The 23869-nt window shown below is 40.1% G+C and overlaps 1 protein-coding gene across 1 annotated transcript in view; it reads left to right on the top strand.

The window, feature by feature from the left end:
- Window positions 1-8938: 8938 nt before the first annotated feature.
- Window positions 8939-23869, top strand: part of LOC149299842 (glutamate receptor-interacting protein 1-like) — a 206876-nt gene continuing 191945 nt past the window's right edge. Inside the window, exon 1 of the mRNA XM_089486243.1 lies at window positions 8939-8993. Coding sequence (XP_089342369.1) covers window positions 8939-8993 — 55 coding nt within the window. The remainder of the gene's footprint in view (window positions 8994-23869) is intronic.

The raw sequence follows: 23869 nt of genomic DNA, 5'->3' as shown, positions 1-23869 counted from the left end.
TCTCAAATAAACAGAATCAGACATACAAATCCTGTATTTGCAGGTATACAATAGTATGAAACGTAGCATTGCAGGTATAGATCAAATAAATACATGGAAACAGCATTGCAGGTATTAATCAACTAAATAAGACATATTAACATATTAACCCTGTATTTGCAGGTATACATAAATAATGTATGGAAACATAGCATAGCAGATATGGATCTACAGAATAACACACAACCCCAGCTTTGAGGTATAGATCAATTGGAATTCACAAAAAAACACGTCATTAAAAGGTATATTTAAAACCCCCTAAATTACACGCATAGATCACAGGTTGCATACCCCAAAGCCAGCCCTGGCGTCCACACTGCAATCACACTCTTATCATACCCAGGCAACCAGTAAATGCTGGTACCTAGGCATGATGGGACTGTGCTTGCTGTGAGCAATCACACTCCTATCATGCCAAGTCAGCCAGTACATGCTGGTACAGGGTGGCTGTAAGTGATGTGTAGGCCCCATACTGCTGGCAGCATCAATACACAAGGGGGGCAGCTAGCTAGGTTTCAGCATGTACTGGCTGACTTGGCATGATAGGAGTGTGATTGCTGTTAGCAATCAAAGTCCCATCATGCCTAGGTTCCAGCACTTACACATCCAACCAGTAAATGCTGGAACCTAAGCATGATGGGACTGTGATTGCTGTTAGCAATCACACTCCTATCATGCCAAGTCAGCCAGTACATGCTGGTACAGGGTGGCTGTAAGTGATGTGCAGACCCCATACTGCTGGCAGCATCAATACACAAGGGGGGCAGCTAGCTAGGTTTCAGCATGTACTGGCTGACTTGGCATGATAGGAGTGTGATTGCTAACAGCAATCACAGTCCCATCATGCCTAGGTTCCATCGGTTGCACTGGCTGGCGATCTTACGCGGGCCGCACCTCGAGGTCTCGCGGGCCGCATTTGGCCCGCGGGCCGCATGTTGGACGCCCCTGCCTTATTACTTTCTAACCCCCTCTCCCTCCTTTATCACTTTCTAACCCCCTCTCCCTCCCTTATAACTTTCTAACCCCCCTCTCCCTCCCTTATCACTTTCTAACCCCTCTCCCTACTCACTATCTACCCTCCCCCTTTGTAGTTCTCTCACCTTTAGGTCCAGCGACGGGAGCACGAGGCTTCTGTCTTCATTCTCTGCTGCGGTGGCCGCTGCTTCACTGCTGAGCGCTCAGGATGAAATGCCGGCACCACGACGGAGGTAGAGGCCTCGTGGAGGAGAATGGGGGGCGCCGAGCGGTTGCTAGGCGCCCCTCTCTCTCCTCCGCATAAAAAAAAAAAAATAGCACAATCATAAAACAAAACATAACAAAGAAAAAAATGAAAGACCCCTGTTCAAAAGTTTGCATACCCTTAGATCTTAATATTGTGTATTGCCCCCTTTTGCATCAATGACTGCATGCAGTAGTTTGTAATAGTTGTCTATAAGGCCTCAAATTCTTGCAGGTGGTTTATGTGCCAATTCGTCATTGCAAAAGTCTTTGGTCGTCTTGCATGAACCTCATGTTTGAGATCTCCATAGAGCGGCTCATTGCTCTTAAGGTCAGGAGACTGTGATGGCCACTCCAGAACCTTTACCTTTTTTCTGCTATAACCACTGGAGGGTCAACTTGGCCTCGTGCTTAGGGTCATTGTCATGCTGAAAAGTCCAAGAGCGTCCCATGCGCAGCTTTCATGCGGAAGAATGCAAATTGTCTGCCAATATTTTATAACATCTTTCCATCAATTTTCACAAGATTCCCTGTGCCTTTAGAGCTCACAGCCCCCAAAACATCAGTGAGCCACCACCATGCTTCACAGTGGGGATGGTGTTCTTTTTCGCTATAAGTCTTGTTGACCTTGGAGTTGTGACCATAAAGCTCTATTTTGGTCTTGTCACTCCAAATTACAGTGTGCCAGAAGCTGTGAGGCATACCAAGGTGTTGTTGGTTATATCATAACCGGACTTTTTGGTTTGGTGCAATAAATGATTCTTTCTGGCAACTTGACCACGTCATATCATCTTTTTCCAAAGCAGCCTGTATTTCTCCTGAGGTTACCTGTGGGTTTTTCTTTGTATCCCAAACAATTCTTCTGGCAGTTGTGGCTGAAATCTTTCTTGGTCTACCTGACTTTGGCTTGGTATCAAGAGATCCCCCAATTTTCCACTTCTTAAATAGTACTGACTGGAATTTTCAAGGCTTTGGATATCTTTTTATATCCTTTTCCATCTTTATAAAGTTCCATTAACTTGTTGCGCAGGTCTTTTGACAGTTCTTTTCTGCTCCCCATGGCTCAGTATCTAACTTGCTCAGTGCATCCACGTGAGAGATAACAAACTCATTGACTATTTATACACAGACACTAATTGCAATTAAAAAGCCACAGGTGTGGGGGAATAAACCTTTAATTGCCATTTAACCTGTGTGTGTCACCTTGTGTGTCTGTAACAAGGCCAAGCATTCAAGGAAATGTAAACGTTTGATCAGGGCCATTTGGGTGATATCAGTTATCGTGATTTAACCCCTTCGTGACAAAGGCTGATTTTACTTTTTGTACCCTTCGTGACAATGGCCGTTTTAACATTTCTGCGCTGCTCGTGTTTAGCTGTAATTTTCTTCTTTCCCGTTTACTGAACCCACACACATTGTATATTGTTTTTTTCAGGACAAGAAGGGCTTTCTTTAGATGACATTGTTTTGATTGTGTCATCTTATTTACTATTAAAAAAAGTATAAAATATGGTGAAAAATTTAAAAAAACTTTTAGTTGAAAAATCTTTTACTCATCTATAAAAGGTAATGAAAAAAACCTGCTAAATAGATTCTACTATTTGTCCTGAGTTTAGAAATACCCAATGTTTTTATGTTTTTTTGCTTTTTTCTACACATTATGGGGCAAAAAGTACAGGTAGCGTTTTGCTATTTCAAAGCCATTTTTTCCAAATCTGGTAATTCTTCCCCTCATGTGCCATTTCGGGTATCTTTGAAGCCGGCCAATGCAATTTACCCCATCAAGTCATATATTTTTGAAAACTAGACAGCCCAGGGTATTCCAAATGCTAGTATTTTAACCCTTTTCAAGCACTAATTCTACCACCAGCCTTTGTCAAACTTTGTGGTAGTCATTTTTTTGCATGTTTTTCCACACACATTTTAATTCAGGTATGAATTAAAAGGTTCTGGTATATGTCACTATCACAAACCACCCCAATATGTGTTCAGCAACATCTCCTGAGTACAGCGATACCTCACATGAATGATTTTGCCTGGCTGTTTGGGGGCAAAAGGGCCACATTTGGGACATGCGCATTTTTCAATGTTGAACTTTGGCATTTGGGGATCCACTGCCCATGCCCTATTTGGTACATCTTTGAGCCGGGCCATTTCAATGTGGCCAATAAAGCCATATATTTTTGAAAACTAGACACCCCAGGGTATTTTAAATGCTGGTATTTTAACTCTTTGCATGCATACATTTTACGACCAGAATTTTTTCAAAGTTTGCAGTAGTATTTTTTTGTGTGTATTTTTCCCCCACACACCTACTTTATGTATGAATTTACAGCTCCTGGTTTATGCCGCTGTCGCATGACACCCCAATATGTGTTCAGCAACATCTCCTGAGCGCAGTGATACCCCACATGCATGGGTTTGTCATTTTTTGGGGGAACTAAAAGGCCACATTTGGTACATGTGCATTTTTCTAATTGGAAATTAGATGTGTGGCCATCCTTCCCCCCGTGTTATTTGGGACATTGTTGAACCCGGCCAATTCAATTTACCCCATCAAATCATACATTTTTTAAAAGTAGACACCCCATGGGCATTTAATATGCCAGTATTTTAACTCTTTCCATGCGAGAATTGTTTTAAGCTAATGTGCTAATTTTAGGACTTGCTCACAAAAATATATTTTTTCTATATATATTTAATTTTTTTTGGCTTTTTAAAAAAAAAAAATAAAATTTTTTTTCAACTATTTTTTTCTAATTATTATTAATTTTATTTTTACTAATCACATAGTGATTAGAAAGCTGGGCTCCATTGACTTGCATGGTTGAATGCGGTACCTGTATTCAACCTACAAGTGGAGCCAGAGTTCTCTAGAGGGTCAGGAGACCGTCTAGCGAACTTTTTCACCTTTATTGGTTTTTTTCCCGGGCCGCAGCCATCTTGCTGATGGCGAAGATCACCGGCAGCTGCGGCTGTGACCGCTCTCCGGAGCGGTCACAGTCCATCCAAAGGTAAGTGTTTGGTGTCGCTGGATGCCTCCTGATCGAGGCATTCCAGCGACACCATTTAAGTTTAGGAGGTGATCGTTGATCGCCTCCTAAATGCTTTTAAAACGGGCGTCCGCCTTGTTGACGCCCCGGGGAGGGGCACGAACATAGATCGCTTTCTGTACCCGTTTAAAGGCGAAGTCGGTTCTGGCACGTCATTTGTCATAATCGACTTGTTTTTCCGTGCCGTGCCAGAACCGGCAATTGTCATTAAGGAGTTAAAAGGAACCAAACAACTATGTGATAATAAATGGCTTCATATGATCACTAGCCTTAAATAAAAGAAATTTTTTTGCATGATCAATCATATTTTTAAAATCAATGGCACAATTTCTACCAGGGTATGCCCAACTGCTCCTTGATAAACTTGGGAATGCATTGTACCCTCGATGGTGGCATGCTTTCCAGGCCCTAAGGCAGCAAAGCAGCCCTAAGTCACGATGTTCCCTCCACTGTACTTCACCACTGGGATACTTGATATCTTCATGTAGATATTCAGTGCCCCTTTTTTGCTGCGTGTTCTTCCCAAATAATTCAACCTTAGTTTCATAAGTACACAAAACATTTTCCCAGTAACGTTGTGGAAGTTCAAGGTGCTCTATGGCAAACTTTTTTGGTGAGCAGCAGCTTCCTCTGTGGTGTCCTGCCCTGGATTCCATGCCTGTTCAATGTTTTGCACATGGTAGACTCATGAACAGAGATGTTAACCAGATCCAGTGATTCATTCAAGCCTTTAGCTGTAACTCCAGAGTTATTTTTTTACTTCATTGAGTATTCTGCGTTGTGCCCTTGGAGTCACGTTGGCTGGGCATCCACTTCTAGCCACAGAACTTAATCGTTTACATTTATAAACAATGTGTTTAACTGTGGACCGATGAATATTTAAGCTTTTTGAGATTATTTTGTAACCCCTTCCAGCTTAATGCAAAACAGTTCTTGGTTGTAGGTCTTCTGAGATTTATTTGTTTGTAATACATGGTTTACATCAGCAGATGCTTCTTGAGAATAGCAAACTAGGATTCATGAGAATTTTTTTTATGTCAAAGTCACTCTAAAACACACCTGCAATCCTGTGTCATAGATTGGACTCCAGGTTTGCTAACTCTTGAGTCCAGTTAGCATATGTTGAAAGCATTAGCCTAGGGCAGGGGTGTCCTTTTCTGCAGTGGGCCACTTCATCAGAATTGTATACGTGCGAGGGCCGTACTCATTTTTTCACTGAGAGAAAATATGGCCTTTAATAAGATATACAGATTAAAATAAAGTAAATGACACAAAACCTTTACTTTTCCTCTCACTGATTTCTGGGATTTCTGGGCCTACAAATTCAGGATTCTGGATAAGTAAAAAAAAAAATAGTTCTATTTATTTTAGGGATGCAAAATTCTGGACCAAAACCGAAAATTCAGGGTTCACTTAGCCGAAAGTGACCCCCCACACACTTTTAATAAAAGTAAGTTACACACCAAAATTGTACAAAAAAATTATATATTATGATTGTTAACAGCAATCTCAGGCATACCCAGATTCCAGCATGTACTGGTTGGCTGGGCATTGTATTTTTTGTCCAATTTTAGTGTGTAACCACACTTTTATTTAAAGTGTGATTGCTGTTAGCAGATTACTGTTAGCAATCACACTCCTATCATCCTAAATCAGCCAATACATGCTGGTACAGGGTGGCTGTAAGTGCAGACCCCATACTGCTGGCAGCATCAATACACAAGGGGGGCAGCTAGCCAGGTTTCAGCATGTACTGGTTGACTTGGCATGATAGGAGTGTGATTGCTAACAGCAAACACACTCTTTTTATACCCAGGCAACCAGTAAATGCTGGAACCTAGGCATGATGGGACTGTGATTGCTGTTAGCAGATTGCTGTTAGCTGTCACACTCCTATCATCCCAAGTCAGCCAATACGTGCTGGTACAGGGTGGCTGTAAGTGCAGACCCCATACTGCTGGCAGCATCAATACACAAGGGGGGCAGCTAGCCAGGTTTCAGCATGTACTGGCTGACTTGGCATGATAGGAGTGTGATTGCTAACAGCAATCACAGTCCCATCATGCCTAGGTTCCAGCACTTACACATCCATGCTATCACACACACACAAATTCATTCATTCACAGATTCATTCCCTCAATCAGACATACTCATTCACACAACCTACCCCACCCCCTTACCTGCTCTACAGCTCTCGATGCCGCTCACAGACTTCAGCAGGGGGCGCGGCCTCCCTCGTTCTCCCCACAGAGGAAGCAGGACTGAAGCAGAGAATAGTCCCTCCCACAAGTAAGCAGCAGGGCTCTTGTGATCCTGGCTACCGATCTCACGCGGGCCGCACCTCGAGGTTCCGCGGGCCGCATTTGGCCCGCGGGCCGCATGTTGGACGCCCCTGGCCTAGGGGTTCACATATTTTTTTTCAACCTACACTGTGAATGTTTGAATGATGTATTCAATATGGACAAGAACAATACAATAATTTGTGTGCTATTAGTTAACAGAAATTGTGTTTTTTCATTATTGAAACTTACATGAAGATCATATATCTTAAGAGAAATTTATACATAAATGCTGGTAATTCCAAAGGGTTCATTGCCAATGTGTGTACAGCCATATCTTTTGGATACATTTCATATCTTTGTGGGGGCTTTTAAGAAAATTATTTACTTTTACTATTTGGTTTGGTATATATCTCAAAATAATCAATTTTTTTTACCATTATGAGGTGGGATGCAATGTTTGCCTTTAACTAAGTATCTATGGAGGCCGGATCAATGGAGGAGCACACGGAGCAATTACTCTAGGGCTCGGCGTTTTGAGGGGACCTGCACCAATTCCTCCAGGGCCCAGATGTTCTGACGGTCCTTGAGCAGATGGTGCAGGGCCCCTCAGAACACCAAGCCCTAGAGCAATTGCTCCGTGTGCCCCTCTGTAGATCCGGCCTTGTATAAGTATTTTTTTTTTTTTATACCTCTTTCATGAAGCAGGAATCCGGCCAGGTACCATGACGTGTGGCAATCATCCTCCCTCAACATGGCTTAATCTTGTGAGCAGAGTATACACATGACACGCCCCCTCCTCCTGCGTTGACAGCGCCCTTTATCCTTTCCTTTACTGTGCTACAACTCTCCCCCTATGTAGCTCAGGTACAGATCAAATAAACACCACATGGAAACACAGCATTGCAAGTATAGGGCAACTGAAAAATCACAAGCAAACTCAGCATTGAAGGCATAGCTCAAATAATAATGTATGAAAACCCTAAACTGCAACATTGATTATAGGTCGCATACCCAAGAGGCAAGCCCTGGCACCAACATTGCACTCATAGGACTTGCACCCTTATAGCACATATAGGGCTTGTTCCCCCTTTTCCCTATGCCTTTTCATTCTCCCCTATTCTCACTATTTCTCCATTTTCTGCCATTCTCTCTATCTCTGCAATGAGGTTGGGCGCACCGCGGGTTAGGCCCTTTTCCACCAGCAGCGGGGCAGAGCCGTTCTAGGCTGGCGCCTACCTTGCTTGTAGCCAGCGCTGGCCCTGCTCCTTCAATGACAGTGCGCACCAGGAAATTACATCACCTCTCAGTGTGCAGCGTCAGTGAAGGAGGATGATTGCCCCACATTGCAGGACCTGATCCTCACACACACTAACATACTTACATACAGTAACATACTTACACACATACACTACGTACCGGGAGATGATATTCCAGAGTTCACGATAGTCTGTATTATACTCCTTCACTTACTGTATATGTAATTATCCATTTGTATCAATTCTACTTAACCCCCACAAAAAATATTTTCATTTAGGTTTTCTATCCATTTGCCTACTGATAAAAAAAACCAGATTTGACAGGTTGTCCTGATTTCCATTAACCCTATAATAATAATAATAACCATAATTCAAGTTGTCTCTATACCTTAGAAACATTTACTTTTAGCATCTGCTATTTAGTGGTATTAATTTATTTATTAGACTTGTTTGTGTTTGTCATCCCATGTGAATGAGGGTGGAATGCTGACATGTGCCCAGAGCAGAGATCATACATGTAACATGTGGGGGAGGGTTTCATTGAAGAAAGTGATGGAGGAAGAAGCATCCTTCACTTTCTTAAGAAGCCGGTAATAGCAGCCCTCCAGAGACAGCAGCCTCTCCCCCGGCCATGCCTGGCCATTCAGGCTCCCACCTGCACCCAGTGCAGGCAGGGACACATCACTCACACACCCCAGCATCTCCCAGCTCCTCTCCACGGCCCCAGGGCAGGAAAAACCACCACACCGAGCATCCGCCTCCCTCCAGTGAGTGGAGTTGTAGCCCCGCCTCTGGCGCGAAGCCCCGCCTCGTCCTCTTGTGCCTCTATTGCCGTGCACTTGTTCCTCCTACTACAGTGCCTTCCGTGTGCCGCTGCAGCCCCTCCTGTGCCTGTCGGAGCCCTTTCCCCGGAGACACCAAACGGGGCTGCCGGGATCGGTGCTGGACGCCCCGGGTTAACGCAGTACCGGCAGATTCCCTCTGCGGGTCCTGCCGCTCCTACACCACTCCTTGCTCTAACCCCGGGACTCCAAGCTGCTATGTGCCAAAGGTGCAGCAACCCCTGAAGGAGAGCTGTGAATCTGGGAACATGCCTGGCTGGAAGAAGACTATTCCCATCTGCCTGCAGGCTGAGCAGGAGCGAGGTGAGAGTGCGTGCAGGGGGAGGGCTACAACTGAAACAAGTGCTGCCACTTTGACCTAGTGTGCGATCCGGTAACCTCAGCACTTACAGCCAGCGGTCTGATTTAGCCGAGCTGGCACACTCCTTAAATCCCCGGCGATCGTCAGAAACGTGGCCCCCTTAATTAATACATAGAATTCTTTTAGTGAGTGTGGCATGGCAACTTTCCTTAGCTGAGATCTCTGTCTGGAAGTGCTGCCCTGGCACTCATAGGATGAATGGAGTGTGGGTGAGATTACTCAGTGCCCAAAATTCTGTTTTTTCCCATTTGCAATGGTCTGTGTCCCAGTGATTTCACATCTGTAGCTTTTTTTTCTTTTTCTCTCATGTTCTGTAATATACTCACTTTGCAACCTTAGTGTATTGATGTGCTACTGGGAGGGGGCTAGTATGGTGAATATAATATATATATATAAGTGTGTGTGTGTGTGTATATTACCACTTTTGAACTATTGGAATTTGAAGTAAATATTTTTCTTCTTGATATTTTTCTTATAACATTTAATATAAAAACTACCTTTTTATTTGAGTCCTAAGTTTTATTTCTGTACTTTATCTGGTAATGGTATTTAATGTTAAATGCTGTACTTGATTTCTGCTTTCTCAGAAGGCCTTGCTTAGCGTGCAGGTCTGATCTATACATTAATGATGTATGTGAAAAGTGGCTCCTCCACACCATGTATTGCTGCTGTCTTGTATGGCTTGATGTGCTCCAGTCAGGTTTATTTGGAGAGAGGTATAGAACTGGGCTGTAACTGCAGCTGTTAAGCCCTGATGGGACTAGGACACTTGTCATTGTGGTTAAGCTCAGTTCAGAAGACAGCGCAGAAGGATACCGCTTCTCATGTCTTATATAAGGTTGGGTGAAATATAAATTTCTACCTTGAAACTCTGGTTATACATACATACAGACAAAAAAATATTTCTTTGTCTAATTGACTGTACTTTAAAAACGCCACACTTTGTGTCATGCTTATTCAATATAGTTCTAAAATAAAAAAATTGTTGTGTCCCAATTAATGGGAGTATGTTCTAATTCCTTTTGGTTTCATAAATGTTTGATTTTATTGAGATTGAATACAATTAATTTTTTTTGTGTGTTTTGTGCTTATAAGTTTGTGGGTTTTTTTTGTTATTTTTTTTAAATCAAGGTTTAATTTGTCAAATAAACTCATTATCCTGTGCTGTTCTGACAATTAAAAGGTAATTGACAGCATAGAATAATAATCACTGGTTTACTCTACAATTAGATTCTAAACGACAATTTACTTAATTATTAATGCAGTATAACATTTATAAATGGCCATTCAATACCATGACAGGTCTACTAAATGTATAGAAAGAATTTCTCATAAAAAAAATAAAAAAAATAAAAAAATCTCTGTTACTGCCAGGATGGCGGTACAAAAAAGTACTGTCCAATATCTTGTTGTTAAACCGTTATAAATCCATGACAGTGGCTTCTTACTGCAGTAAAACAGACTTGGTGACACCCAAGGTTTTCGTCCTGAGTCACGGTATTTCGATATCAATGTGCATCTGATTTTGAACATGCTGCTCATCTTAACTCATAATCTTGCATTGTGTCGACAGTGAAGTCTTGTACAACTTCAAAAAGTGTCTTCATTTAATAGTCTTCCCAGAAGCACAATGAAGTGAAACCATGTGATATATACCTGTTAAATATCAATGTTGATATATTAATTTGTTAGTGTGTTTGTTAATTTTCTCTCCAAATGTTATCAAACATGAGTCCTTCCTTATGAATTTGTGTGAAGGATATTGTTGCAAACACTGTAGCGCAAGCTTCTGTTCTCCTAGCTGGTTCTCAACACTCTTGTTCAAAGAAAAGGTGCTACAGCCACCAGCGCATTAAGGTGTGGACCGCGTTGGATTGTAACAAGGCATGTGACTTTGGTGTCTACTCACTAAATGGAAAGTTTTCATCTCCTTGACTCAATATGCAATATGAGGTTCAACCTTGGTGAGTTTATGTTACAGTAGAAGATTGACAGGCCCTGCATGCTGAAAAGCTTTTTGAATGAATTATGCATTGTACGGGTCCAAATCAGACATTGTTGCAGGAGAAACTTGCCAGTATTGGTTGCTTCAGAATGAATAATGTGTATGAAACCTCAACATTTCTGCCAAATCTCCCTTTAGCATATATAAAACCTTTTGTGATAAATTCATATCTTTATGATCATATTCTGCAGCACTGTATAATAGATAAATAAGACATAACAAGTAGTGTATGACATAGTAATTTGGACAGAAACTAAAGGTGAGGAGGACCTGCATGAACAAGTTTACAATCTAGAAGGAGCTAGGGTATATCGCACAAGGTAAAAGTGAAATTTTTTTGATGGACCAGCTGCATCAGTGTATCTTGTTGGAAACACTTGTTAAATACTAATATTGCTGGACATAAGAACATCCAAGTTTGGATTAGGCTATATGTGTGCTCGGGGTTCAAAAAAAATCACCTGGTGTTGTCATTAGTCGTCTCTATATGCCGTGTGAGAGACCATTGGCTACCATACTACTAGAAAATAACGTTACCAATGGGTTTGGACTAACTCTGTATCTAGAGACAAAAATAATAGCTCTATTTTATAATGTCAAAATCTTGTGTCATTATTTGTTTAACAAATTACACTTTTACAAATTCTGGTTTACTTGGGTCTATTTACCAAGAGGTTGAGTGGTTAGCTGAGTAATGCAGCCACCATTAGTTTCAATCGGCCCCATATATTTGAATGGGATCCAAAGACCTCAGTATTCTCTCTGTGTATAGGGTGGGAGAAAGGGTTGTTGTTGTTGTTGTTGTTGTTTTTTAGGATATTGAAGTACCCACAAATCATTACAATCACTGATGTAATTGTCAGGGGTCCCAATATACCCCTTTGTAATAAATCTCTAGCCTTGGGGATACAATTCTAAACCCAAACTAATCCTATCTGTATATCTGTCTGTCAAGCCTGTAGGCATATATAAGAATATTTCTAAGTTTAGCTGTGTGATTTGTCTAAATAAATTAATTCTGTATTCAGTTGTTTTCCCTTTTTTATTTTTCTCCCCATTCCTCTGATCATAGCACACCTGTGAATTAAGTCTTTTTTTTTTACCCTGTATTTTCGCTAATTACAAATCTGGTTTTCTCTGCTTCAATGTATTCCATTTTTATTTAGATTAAATTGTGTATGAGCTGCATTGCAAATTTAGAAAACATGAATAAAGTAAATGGCTGTCCCACACCATATTTTAGGAATGCAGCTGTTAAACAGTAAGAAAAGTGAACACCATGCATTCAAGAGACGTGACGAGTTGGTGACTTATGTGACTTTAACATAAGATTTTTATCAAGTCAACTAATGTGGTCTGCAGTGAATAATGACATGGACATGGGTGGTAATTCAGGTAATGTTAGGCTGCTGGTTGGGCTAAAATAGGCTGAGCCTAACTTTTCTTCATAAGATCTAGCGACAACCTGTAGCTCTTCTGACTACCGTGGGATGGAGCATCGAGTCATTGCATTGGTTGCAGGTAGTCCAAGAAAACTGGGGTCAACGAAGATACCAGTATTCCCTGGCAAAGGTAAGTCCTACACCAACATCTATGCGTACAGGTTTAACTATATTTATATATTGCTAAACATTTTTAGAATCAGTCATTGCAGGCCTTGGTTAGCAGTATGTTCCTTGGTATTACCTGTGAGGCCCCTTTTGATGACACCTTAGGCAGGACTGTTCAATGTAGGGCTGAAACAACTAATCGATAATAATCAATAATGAAAATCGTCAACGATTTTCATTATCGATTAGTCGAATTGATTTTTATCGATTTTATCCATATATAATCCGACCTCAAACAGAGATCGGATTATAACACTAGAATCCAGATCCCCCGCAACGCTGCAGGGGACCTGGATTCCCCTCACTGTCGGCCGGTCTCTCACTTCCCCTCATTTCTCTTTCCCCCCTCCCATACACCCCTCTGACTCCTCCCCCCTTCCATACATCACTCTGCCTCTCTCCCGACTCCCTGGTGTTTTGTGAACCTCCTTTGCTGATAGAAGCTCATAGAAGCCTCAGCGTAAGTGAAGGTGAGTAACGGAGGCTGTCTGTGCGATGCAGACCCCCACTGGGGGTGCTCCTGCAGAGGATCATCCTCTCTGTCAGCTAGTGGGGGTCTGCATCGCACAGACAGCCTCCGTCACTGCCTTTCACTTACGCTGTGGCTTCTATGAATCTGCAGTGTAAGTGCCTGTCAGCAACGGAGGTTCACAAAATACCAGGGAGTCGGGAGAGAGGCAGAGTGGTGTATGGGAGGGGGAGGAGTCAGAGGGGTGTATGGGAGAGTTATAGTGGTGTATGGGGGGTATAATGAATTTCAGGGAGGCAGAATGGCATATCTGGGGGAGGTAGAGTGGTGTATAGGAGAGGTAGAGTGGTGTATGGGGGGTATAATGAATTTCAGAGTGGCATATCTGGGGGAGGCAGAGTGGTGAATCATTGAGAATTTCAGGGTGCTGCAGGGCATTTATGGGGAGCGGAGTGGCATATCAGGGTGCACAGTGGCATATAGGGAGGTATAAGGCATAAATGGGGGCGAGTGGCATATTGGAAGTTATAAGGCATATCAGGGGGGCATAAGACATATCTGGGGGTAAAAGGTATATCAGGGGGCTCAGTTGCATATCACTGGCATATAAGGAGTATAAGGCATATCGGGGGAACAGTGGCATATCGGGGGCACAGTGGAATCTCTGGCATATAAGCGGTATAAGGCATATATGGGGCAGAGTGGCAAGCTGGGGGTCAGATGTGCATAACTGGGGGCAGTTTGGTTAATAAAAGAAAATATAAACAAGGCTTTTTTCTCAGTTTTTATTAAATATGAAAAATAGTTACCATATGAATTAACCCCTTCATTCCCCTATAGACGTACCGGGACGTCCAAAAAACGCCCACTAAGAAACCCCTATGGACGTCCCGGTCGCTGCACGGGAGACCAGGCTGTCGTTTGACAGCCTGGACTCCCCCCTGGCAGTAGAAGCCGGCATCGCCGGCTTTCTGCTACCCGATCTCCCGTAACAGCTTCCAGCATGAAAGCCGGTAAGCTGTTACAGTTAAAAGTGCAGTTGCAAACGCGCGATCGGGCATTCCTGCGGGGATATCCTGCCCTCCGATGAGGCACAGAGACGCTGCGATCTGTGAGGACCTGCATAGAGATCACAGTGTGAGAAACCATATCTCTCACTCCCCTTCCCATCCTGAAAGAGAAAAGCAGAAAAAAAAAAAGTTAATTCAGTTAAAAAATAATATTAAATAAATCATTAAAATAATAATATAAATAATACAAAAAAAATTATAATGTGAGCTGTGATGTCATTGTGACATCCCTGGCATGTTCAGGAGGTCCCTAGGAGGACCTTTAACCATTTCTGTGTAAAAATAATATATAAAAAAAAAAAAATTAAAAAAAAATTTATAAAAAAAAATTAAAAAAATTATTAAAAAACCTTACTTCCTATTGCCCTAGCATAACATCTAGCCAGTATCCTGCCCCCGTTCACAACCCCCAAACCCGTTAAGCCATAGGCATAAAAATTATACAAATTGTACACCTTATAGTATGCTCCCTGGTGCTGGGAAAGTCTGGAAAATCTATATAAATTAGGTATTTCTGAAATCAGGACACCTGAATTAATAAACTTGGAGGGGGATTTCCATCACTTTACCTAATTTTGTGAGGATTCAGAGGGAAAATGTAAAAAAAATTAGTTTATTTTTCTAATCTTCGCTAGTTTTTACTTAATTTCTCATTCTAAATTTTCAGCTAATCATCCAACTATGGTATCAAACGAAAGCTCTATCTCTTCTTGAAAAAACAATATATAGTTTATATGGGTACACTATTCACAAGAAAAGAGAATCATCGCTAAACCGACATACCCCAAAAATGGCAAAATTGCTCTGGGCTTTGAGGTACCAAAAACCCCTGGGATTGAAGGGGTTAATATTTACTAATAACTTTGTATTAAAACCTAGTTTGAGAAACATTGTGTTTGGGTTCTTGTAGCTTTTATTATGTCAGTAAAATAAGAAGGTGAATAGCGAGAGGCCATTGCAATAAAGAGATGAAAGTGTAAATTGTACGTTTTTTATTACATTATTTGAAATTTTTTTTTTATCCAAATGATTAATCGAAAAAATAATCGGCCAACTAATCGATGATTAAAATAATCGTTAGTTGCAGCCCTAGTTCAATGAGCCATTCCATGCTGCCAACATGCCACTGAGTACAGATTTCAGCTGTATGCAAAGTTACGTGTGGTTTGCAGCTAGTAGAAGCATGTCTGCCTTTATGTCGCTTTCTGAAAATGAATACCGAAGTACTGAGTCAGTGGTAAATAAATAAAACTAGTAGCATAGGCATTTTCACTTACAAGAATAGATGAATGTGTTTAAAAAATGTAGCATGAAAGTACAACTGCACAGCCTTACCTCTGCAAAGATTTGAAATACACGCAGGTTTTTGATTCCACTCCTGTATTAACGCATTTACTTTCTACTGCCACTATAACGCAGTATATTATGTCATCCGGTTGCTATACCACTTTGTTGTTTTGCCCCAGCTACACAAGACTATATCTTCATTGTTGTGTAACGAACATGTGTCTAATCAATGTGGAATTAGCCTGTTTCTTGCCTGTGTATGATGTACTTGAATAAACAGTTTTGGGAAGAAAAAAAAATGTAGCCTGTTCCCTAAAATAAAAATAAAAATGCTGGCCATAATTGTGGCAAGGGAGGAGCCACCAAAGGGCAAGAGCGACTCAATTTTGCATGACCCTATGAGCTTAAGCTTTATGCTTCTTGTACAAGTACTCACTGACAGTGGTACACAACAACTCCCATCATTACATAGTAAGCCCAAGAGTGGTACAGCATGGTTCCTGTTATATAGTGATCCAGACACAGATAGTGGTACAGCATAACTCCCATCATCATTTTCACTCTTACGCATGCTCTCTCTCTCTCAATGTCTCCCTACTGTCTGCGGGACCGCTTCACAACCCTGTCCACATCTCTGCTTCTTCTCTTGACTCTTCTTCTTTCCTTGGGGTTTCTGTCTGTTTTCTTTAGGGTTGCCACTCAACAATCACACCTTCTGCCCATAATACCCAGTCATTACACCTCACATCCATCTTCTATATATACCTTGAACTCTACCCCTCTGTTTTTTTGTTCTTCTGTCTCTGCATCTTTTTTTTTCTCTGTCTCAAATATTCACCTTTTCCATCTCTTGTTTTTTCTTTTTCCCCCTCTTTCTGTGTGCCTTTCCCTCTTTTTTTTTTTCTTTTTTCTTTTCACTCCCTCTTCATTATCACTTCTTTTCTACTTTATCTCCATCTTTTGTATCTTAACCTTGTTTTCTCTCTGCCACTGTATTCTCTTCTCCCCTTATCAGAACTCACTCCTATCATGCCTGACGACTGTAACACACACTGTTCTATTTCAGAGTGCTAGGGAAGGATCCTGCATTATATTTGCTCTTTAGTAAAGTCTTTAGCATTTATGAGTACCTTCGGTAATGCTTGTACTTTAAGTATTCCTTATTTTTTGTATTCTGATACTGTTATTCATGCTTCTCTGAGTATTGTGAGCTAATGTGCTCCAGTTATGCTCACTTGAAACAGAAGGTGACCCATAAACATTTAGCAGAGCAAATGTAATTTGAGGTCATGTCTGGAGGTATGTGAAACGGATGAGTGTCTGAAAGCATGTTTCGATTTGTTAGGGTTGTTTTCTACATGTCTGTGATTGCTGTGCGCACACATAGCTGGCCTTCATGTCCAGCTAATGTTAATAAAAAAAAATAAAGATTTTCACCGTGAGTGACTATAAACTTATGACAGAATATTCTTTCAAATAAAGCTTCATACACATTTAAATATCGTTTTTTTTAAAGAATTTCTTTGCAAACATTGTTTTCTGAAATGCAGGCTTCCTTATTTGATCATTTATTACTAACAGTTGAGAGACGTCAAAGGGGCCAAGAAAAAAACGGTTCTTCCTACTTGAATATACTTCTTCATACTGATATAGACAGGCAGTAACTAATTAATGCTTGAACCAGTTTCATGCAGTAAAATTTACTGGGATCCATGTAAAATACATTTTAACATGCATATAGAATACAATTTGGGGACAAAATTCCGCTCCATCTTTTCACCAGTTCTGGCATGCCATGCTATATATATGTCATGTCTGCATTTCAGTACCTTGTTTCATTATGAAAGAACCAAAGTATTGTGTAGGTTGATTTTTTTGATTTATTGTTTTTGCTAAAGTGTTTATAATACCATAAGCAATAATGTATCGTGGCCAAGGCCGAGTATGCGATCCTCGGGTTTGACGCTCCTTCTGTAATATGAAATGCAATTGAAGAGTCCTAGTTTTTAATTTTTTCTTCTAATTTAATGATGTCCTTTTTATCCATTGTTTTTTGGTTTAGGAAGTAGTTGTCAGTAGTCTTCCAAGTGTTTCTGTTAATCTATTTGCAGATATATTTTTTGTTTTGTTATTGACCCCAGGCTACGTATTACTCTTGAAATTGTTCTATGGTATTGTGGTATTGACACTGACATTTAGTGTTGAAAAGCAGAGTTAGTTTCTGTATAAACTAGAATATTGTAGTGAGCACACAGAAAAGGAAAGTGTAGCCTGAGTGATCTTTTTTAATAGGAACATTCACAATAGCAAAAGCCTGTAAATTACATTAGAACACATTTAATGTGCTTTATTACTGAATAGAAAACAAACTGAGATCAATGTGCTAAATTACATCACTTTTTCTCTTATATAGATACTGCTAAAATATGTATGTTTACTTCTGATGTTTTAGTGTTGTGCACCTTGCAAGTGACGTAACATGATTATGCATCTCCTTGCTGTCGAGATGTAACATGTCTCCAGGTCAGTTTTATTGCAAGCTGATGCATGCAGATCTATGAACTTGTGTGTCTATATTTGATACTTCAAGTGGGTTTATCTGCAAAAAATATTTTTAAATGCTCCTTGTTGGTGATTTAGAGCATATGATTATCTGCTTTGCCCACAGTTTAATGCAGTTAAGTGCATTATTGTAGTGTCTTTGTGTGGAATTAATTAAATTCCGTTAGGGCACGGTTCAGTCAAAAGCAAATGTCTGTTTGTAAAAGCTTTTACATTAACTTATTTATAATATTCAGCATATATAAACTAAATACGGTTAAATGTTCATGGCACAGGATGCGATAACATGCTGATATATAGTTTATGCCAAATTGTCAATTAACTATGTCTTCCCATTGAAATAAATTATAGCTGGGGATATATGTTTATTTTATTATTTTCATTTTTTCTGTGACTAGAGATGGATGGGTGCCAAGTGGTTGTAGACAATAGGTGCTTGATTTTAGTTGTCGATAGACAAACTTGTACAGATTAGTACTGTTCTGCATTCACCGACCTGAAAGACAGATAAATGGTAATAATGGGTTATTGACAAATGAACATAGTACTTAAAAATATGTCCTGTTGATATGTTCTAGATCTATTTGTTTGAAGACCACACTTTCATACCCATCTTACATCAAATGTTGTAATTGTGTTAATATTTTGTTATATGGAATACATTTTATTCTAGTATATAGTGTAATTGAGAATTAGGTTAATCGTGTGTGGTCTATACATTTTAGGACTGCATTTTTGTAAAGTGGAGACACAATCGGTGGCATTAACCTTTTTTAGTATAACTCTTAAAACCAATACTTGACTTAAAACTAAGATTTTCAGAATCAGTCCTTTAAAAGAATAAGATACATTTTAGCTGCTGATGCTCACTTCCTCCTGTGCGGCACGCTTTTCGCTGTAAAAGTAATACTAAGACTTTAGTGTATACCTTCTAATATCCCCCCTATAATTGCCAGAAACTCAAGACACAGAAATTAATATATTTTAGGGTTTTGTGTTCAACCCAGCTTCTTTTAGTAACAATTACCATAGCAAAATGATACAAAAATCTTTGTCTATTTGTTTTAATATATTTTTCATACCAAATGTTGGACAATACAGCTAAACATGGTATCAAAAGGAAGCCTGGTTTGTTCTTAGGAAAAAAGGCATGATTTGTGTGCTATTAATGCCGACTATTGTCTGAGAGATACTAGGGGTAAATAATAAATGAAAATTCATATGTGTGATCTCTTAAACCTTTAATTGATATTATATAACATTCCCTCCATGCATTTGCAACAGGGATGAAATGTAAATTTAAAGGGATCACTCTGCAATAATATACATTAAACTGCAATGCTTCTTTAAAGTTTTGTGTCCTGATGTGTGTTCTGAGTTAGTCATACTTGTGTGAACATTTAACTATTTGGTTAGGTCCAATTGGCAAGGATGTTCCTATAGTATCCCATATCTGCTGGAGGGGTTGCTGTGGCAGAGGTGATATGCTCCACATATGGTGTCACGGACTGGGTCCAAACAGATGACTGAAAGGACCCAGCGCGCCCAAAGATTGTGTGCAGGAGTCACAGTGCAGTAGTGGAGTTAGACAGGGCCTGGTTGCAGGGCGACCACACTCACCCAGGTGTTGAGCACCTAGGGTTGTGCAGCCAAACACCAGCACCCTGATATAGCAGCGGATGAAGTCCAGAATGAAACGAAGTGATATCCTGCAGGCACCCTGGAGCAGGCATGAAACATATCACTGGAATCACGTGCAGGATGCTGCAGGCTGGGAGTATGGAAGCTAAGCAAAGGATATAGCAGAAACATAACAAGCAAGGGACAGGGAGACCAGGCACGAAACATAACCAGACAAGATATCCATGTTACAGGGCACTACAGTGAACCAGACAAGGAATAAACATTACTAGACAAGATATACATGATACAGGGCACAACAAAGGACAGGGAACAAGGCAAGGAACACAGGGGAAGGAGTGAGGAGCCGGAATCCTCGGACGCTTCTCCTTTAAGCAAGGATAGGCCATATTGACTAGGACAAAGGGAGAGGAGAGAGGAACCAGAATCCTCAGATGATACAAGGAAGAAGGGCAAAGGTACATAAGAGACAAACAAACATGAATACAGGAACTAGCCTAGAACTATATGATAACAATTGGAGATTCCGTCACATCATATGGCAATAGTATGCTTAGCCCACCACTACGCCAAAGTACTCCAATGACGTTGGGTCCTAACGCTAATCCCTGCTGGTACGAAACAAACCAAACATGTAATCAAAACACATAGCACTGAGACATACCTTAGACTGCAGACTGAGACAAACGGAACACACAGGTGGGGCACACCTTATAAAGGAAACAGAGCTGAAGCAGAAGCAAGGAATGGAAGATCAGAACAGAGCAAAAGGAAATCCAGGAATGGATCGAAGCAAAACAGGGTAACTGAAGCAAGACAGATATGCAGCTCCGCAGCCTGGGCAGAACGTGACATATGGTGGTTGTGCTCTTTTCCATCCCTTCACAGGAGCAGCCTTGAGGTGACCAGATCCATCCTTTTGGTACCTTTTTAATGTGTCTGTTTTGTACCATATAATCAAATTTGCCATACGGTTTGCATACTGTACTGGCATTACAGAACACGAGAAGCACTTTGAGAATTCAGCACTCTTATTTTTTTCAACTGCTCGATGCTGGCAATTTCTAGTCTATACTTAAAATACACTGCGGTCTATTCTATGATTGTATACTGAGTCGGGTTCTATCAAAGAATAACTTTGGTATACTGCTAGCTTAGTCAAAGTCTGAAGAATATATTTGTGAAACTCTTTGTACCACTTCTTCTTTACCCACAGAAATGTATGGCATTATAAACCTTTAAAATAATGTACAACTATATGGATCTGCAACCTCTTTGACAATAATAAACATACCATTCTCTTTCATTTAAAAATAACTATAGGAAGGTAATATATGGCTGCCATCACAAAGCCTATCCGTGGTCTGCAGGACTCCAAAAGCCAGAGGTAGTAAATCCAGACTAATTTATACAGCTGACAAGAAAATGAAATGACTGCTGTTCTGTGCATTAACATGATCCATTTGTGTAGAAGAACTCCTGGTAAGGTGAACATTAATATGGAAAATCTTTTTGAATTCTCTATGCGCGTATTTACATAATGAATCTAGGAGTACACGTTTTCATGATATAAGATTAACATGTCAAACTTTCCATTTTATGCAGTGAAATATTAGTGGTTTCTTTTCGTTCTTTTTGGTTGTAGCCTTTTATTAACTAAATTACATTTGTAAAACGTATCTTTTTCCAGAAAACCCAAAATTGTTGAAGAGACAAAGATTAAAACATTGTGAATGAGAATAAAGCCTCAGTTACAAAAAAAATCAAACCAGATGTCACTTTGATTAAAGCAATGCATGACTTAAAGGTCTAAAAAATCCTGCGGCTCCTTGTGTACTCACTGTATCTTCTCTGCCGTGCTATTCTTCTGAAGTGAAGAACGTGGTTTGTATGTTAACCCTTTTGAGCGTTGTTGAGTCACTGGCCTTACAGATCATAGCTTTACTGTGGTGGGTCTATTTGGTATTGTACATGGGTACATAGTGACAATTCTCCATGTGTAAAAGCTGAATGCCCTGTGCCATTCAGTAGCAGCACTCATCATATGTTGTTTACACCTTTTATATAAAAAGATATGTGTATGTTTTTGAATGCCGCACAGGGACAGGGCTTTCTTCAGTTGTGGCTAGTACTTATCTCAGCATTGTGTGTCCAGTCACCCGCTACTCTTTCAATCCCATGCAACTGGTTTGCCCGCTATGGGCAGCTGATGGACCCCAACGCTGGTGTGGTGCTCCTAATGGCTGAAGCACTGGCTTTAAACAAACAAAAAAAACTTTTCCCAATGTATTCTAGATTCAGGATTTAAACTGGTGATGACCTGTTTTTGTTTTTTTGTCAAACTATCATGCTGGATCACTGAAATAGCACAGTGCCACATCGTTTTAGTTTAGTGTTCCAGTTTATAATACCGAATCTTTTACACCATAGGGCGTGCTAAATCAGTTTACTGATTTTTTGTTTTCACCGTAACATACCTAGTCTGTATGGGTCAAAATATGTCCATGAGTCGATTTAACGTATTATAATAAGAGATCGTGTCCTTGCTGACCCTTTTTTTTCTATTTTTTCCCCCAACATATTATATTAAAATAAACGCAGTAAGACATTGTAATGATCAAAATTGAATGCTGTCATCTTTTTATAAAAAATAACTTTTTCAAATTAAAATCTATAAAAATTAGATTTGTTCACGAAAAATCGACACGTTTAGGAGGAAATATTACCTGTATTGAAGGTACGTTTTTTTTACTTATATGTTAAACATAAAACAAGTAAATGTGATTGATCCATAAAGCTTTCCTTGTTCTTTGGCAAATAGATACACGTACATACACGAAATAGTGCTGTGTAGAGCTGTTTTGTGTGTCCATCCGGTGGAACCCCGGTGCCAGAAACCTATCCACATTTAAGAAGATGATTATGTGTTGTGTTCAGTGCCTAAAGAAAAATAAAATATTATTGCTTTTTATAGGAGAGAAAATTGGCAATTAATGTTCCGTTTATTCTTCCCTATTTTTCAGCATCAAAATATCTGTGATTGGTTCTGCCTTATGACACGTTCTCCTGTTTATGTCTAAATATAGGGTTTTAATAGATGAAGTGGAGCTGTGTTCCGTTGCTTGAAAGAGAGCTCATGTTAGTGCTACTAACACCAGTATAATTAAACTGTTCCAGAATCTGGTCTTCAGCCAGATGGCAATATAAATATGCAAGGTATGATTAAATAAACGTATAAGGAATTTTGTATTACAATTAAACTGCTTAATTGGATATAAATATTACAAATCAGATTTCTGTAATTTAGCAAAAGCCCTTTAGAGCACTATTACAAGAATATAAAACAAATGTTTACAAAGCAGTTTCTGTGCAGTCTTTCATTTTCTTGAAACTGTAATAGTAGACTTGTGATGCTTTAATTGTTTATATATTTCAGCAGACCGGTTACAAGGTAGCACACGTTAGCCATCTCATATAAGTTATCTCATAAAAACATATCATTTGACAATAGATAAGAGCAATATGGCCCATGTAGTCTGCCCATTGTTCCTGATGTAAAGACTCAAACCTTAGTCAGCTCTTAGATTCAGGATAGATTTAGGCCTATCCCAAGCATGTTTAAGCATATTACTGCATCATGGTATCTTCTTTTTAATACATATGTTTATTTATTTATATCCCTTTCTAAATGAAAGACTGACTTTTCGTAGTTAACTTTTTTGATCAGTAGTTTGTGATACACATACCTGGGAATTTGTAGGATCCGGCTACCCGGAGCTCCCCTTGCGGGATGCAGCCAGGACTGCCCACTGACATCAACTGATGATCTCGTTGATGTCTTGGGACATACCACCATTTAAGGGAGAAATAGCGGAGGGTGTCAGGACCCCGTTCCCACAACCCGGAGGACTCGGGTGCCGACCTAGAGACGGTATGGTGATACACTGTTACCTAGCCATTGCAGCACATGCCGTGTACTTTTTATGGTACATTCCAGAAGTACTCATGCTTTCCGGCTTTTCATGGTACCTATTCTATATTCGTGTACATTGTTTAATATTTAGTTTGGCGGTTTTGTTTATTTCAGTTGCAGCTGTGAATTTGGTCTGCCAATTGTAAGACTGTTCACAATCCAGCGCTGATGCGCGGGTCAATGTTAGGCATTAGATATCAG

This window comes from Sceloporus occidentalis, unplaced genomic scaffold, assembly GCF_023333645.1.
Source record: "Sceloporus occidentalis isolate IW3139 unplaced genomic scaffold, rSceOcc1.0.p SCAF_28, whole genome shotgun sequence".
Lineage (NCBI taxonomy): Eukaryota > Metazoa > Chordata > Lepidosauria > Squamata > Phrynosomatidae > Sceloporus > Sceloporus occidentalis.
Note: the sequence above shows the minus strand (reverse complement) of the source record. Positions and strands in the feature narration are given on the sequence as shown.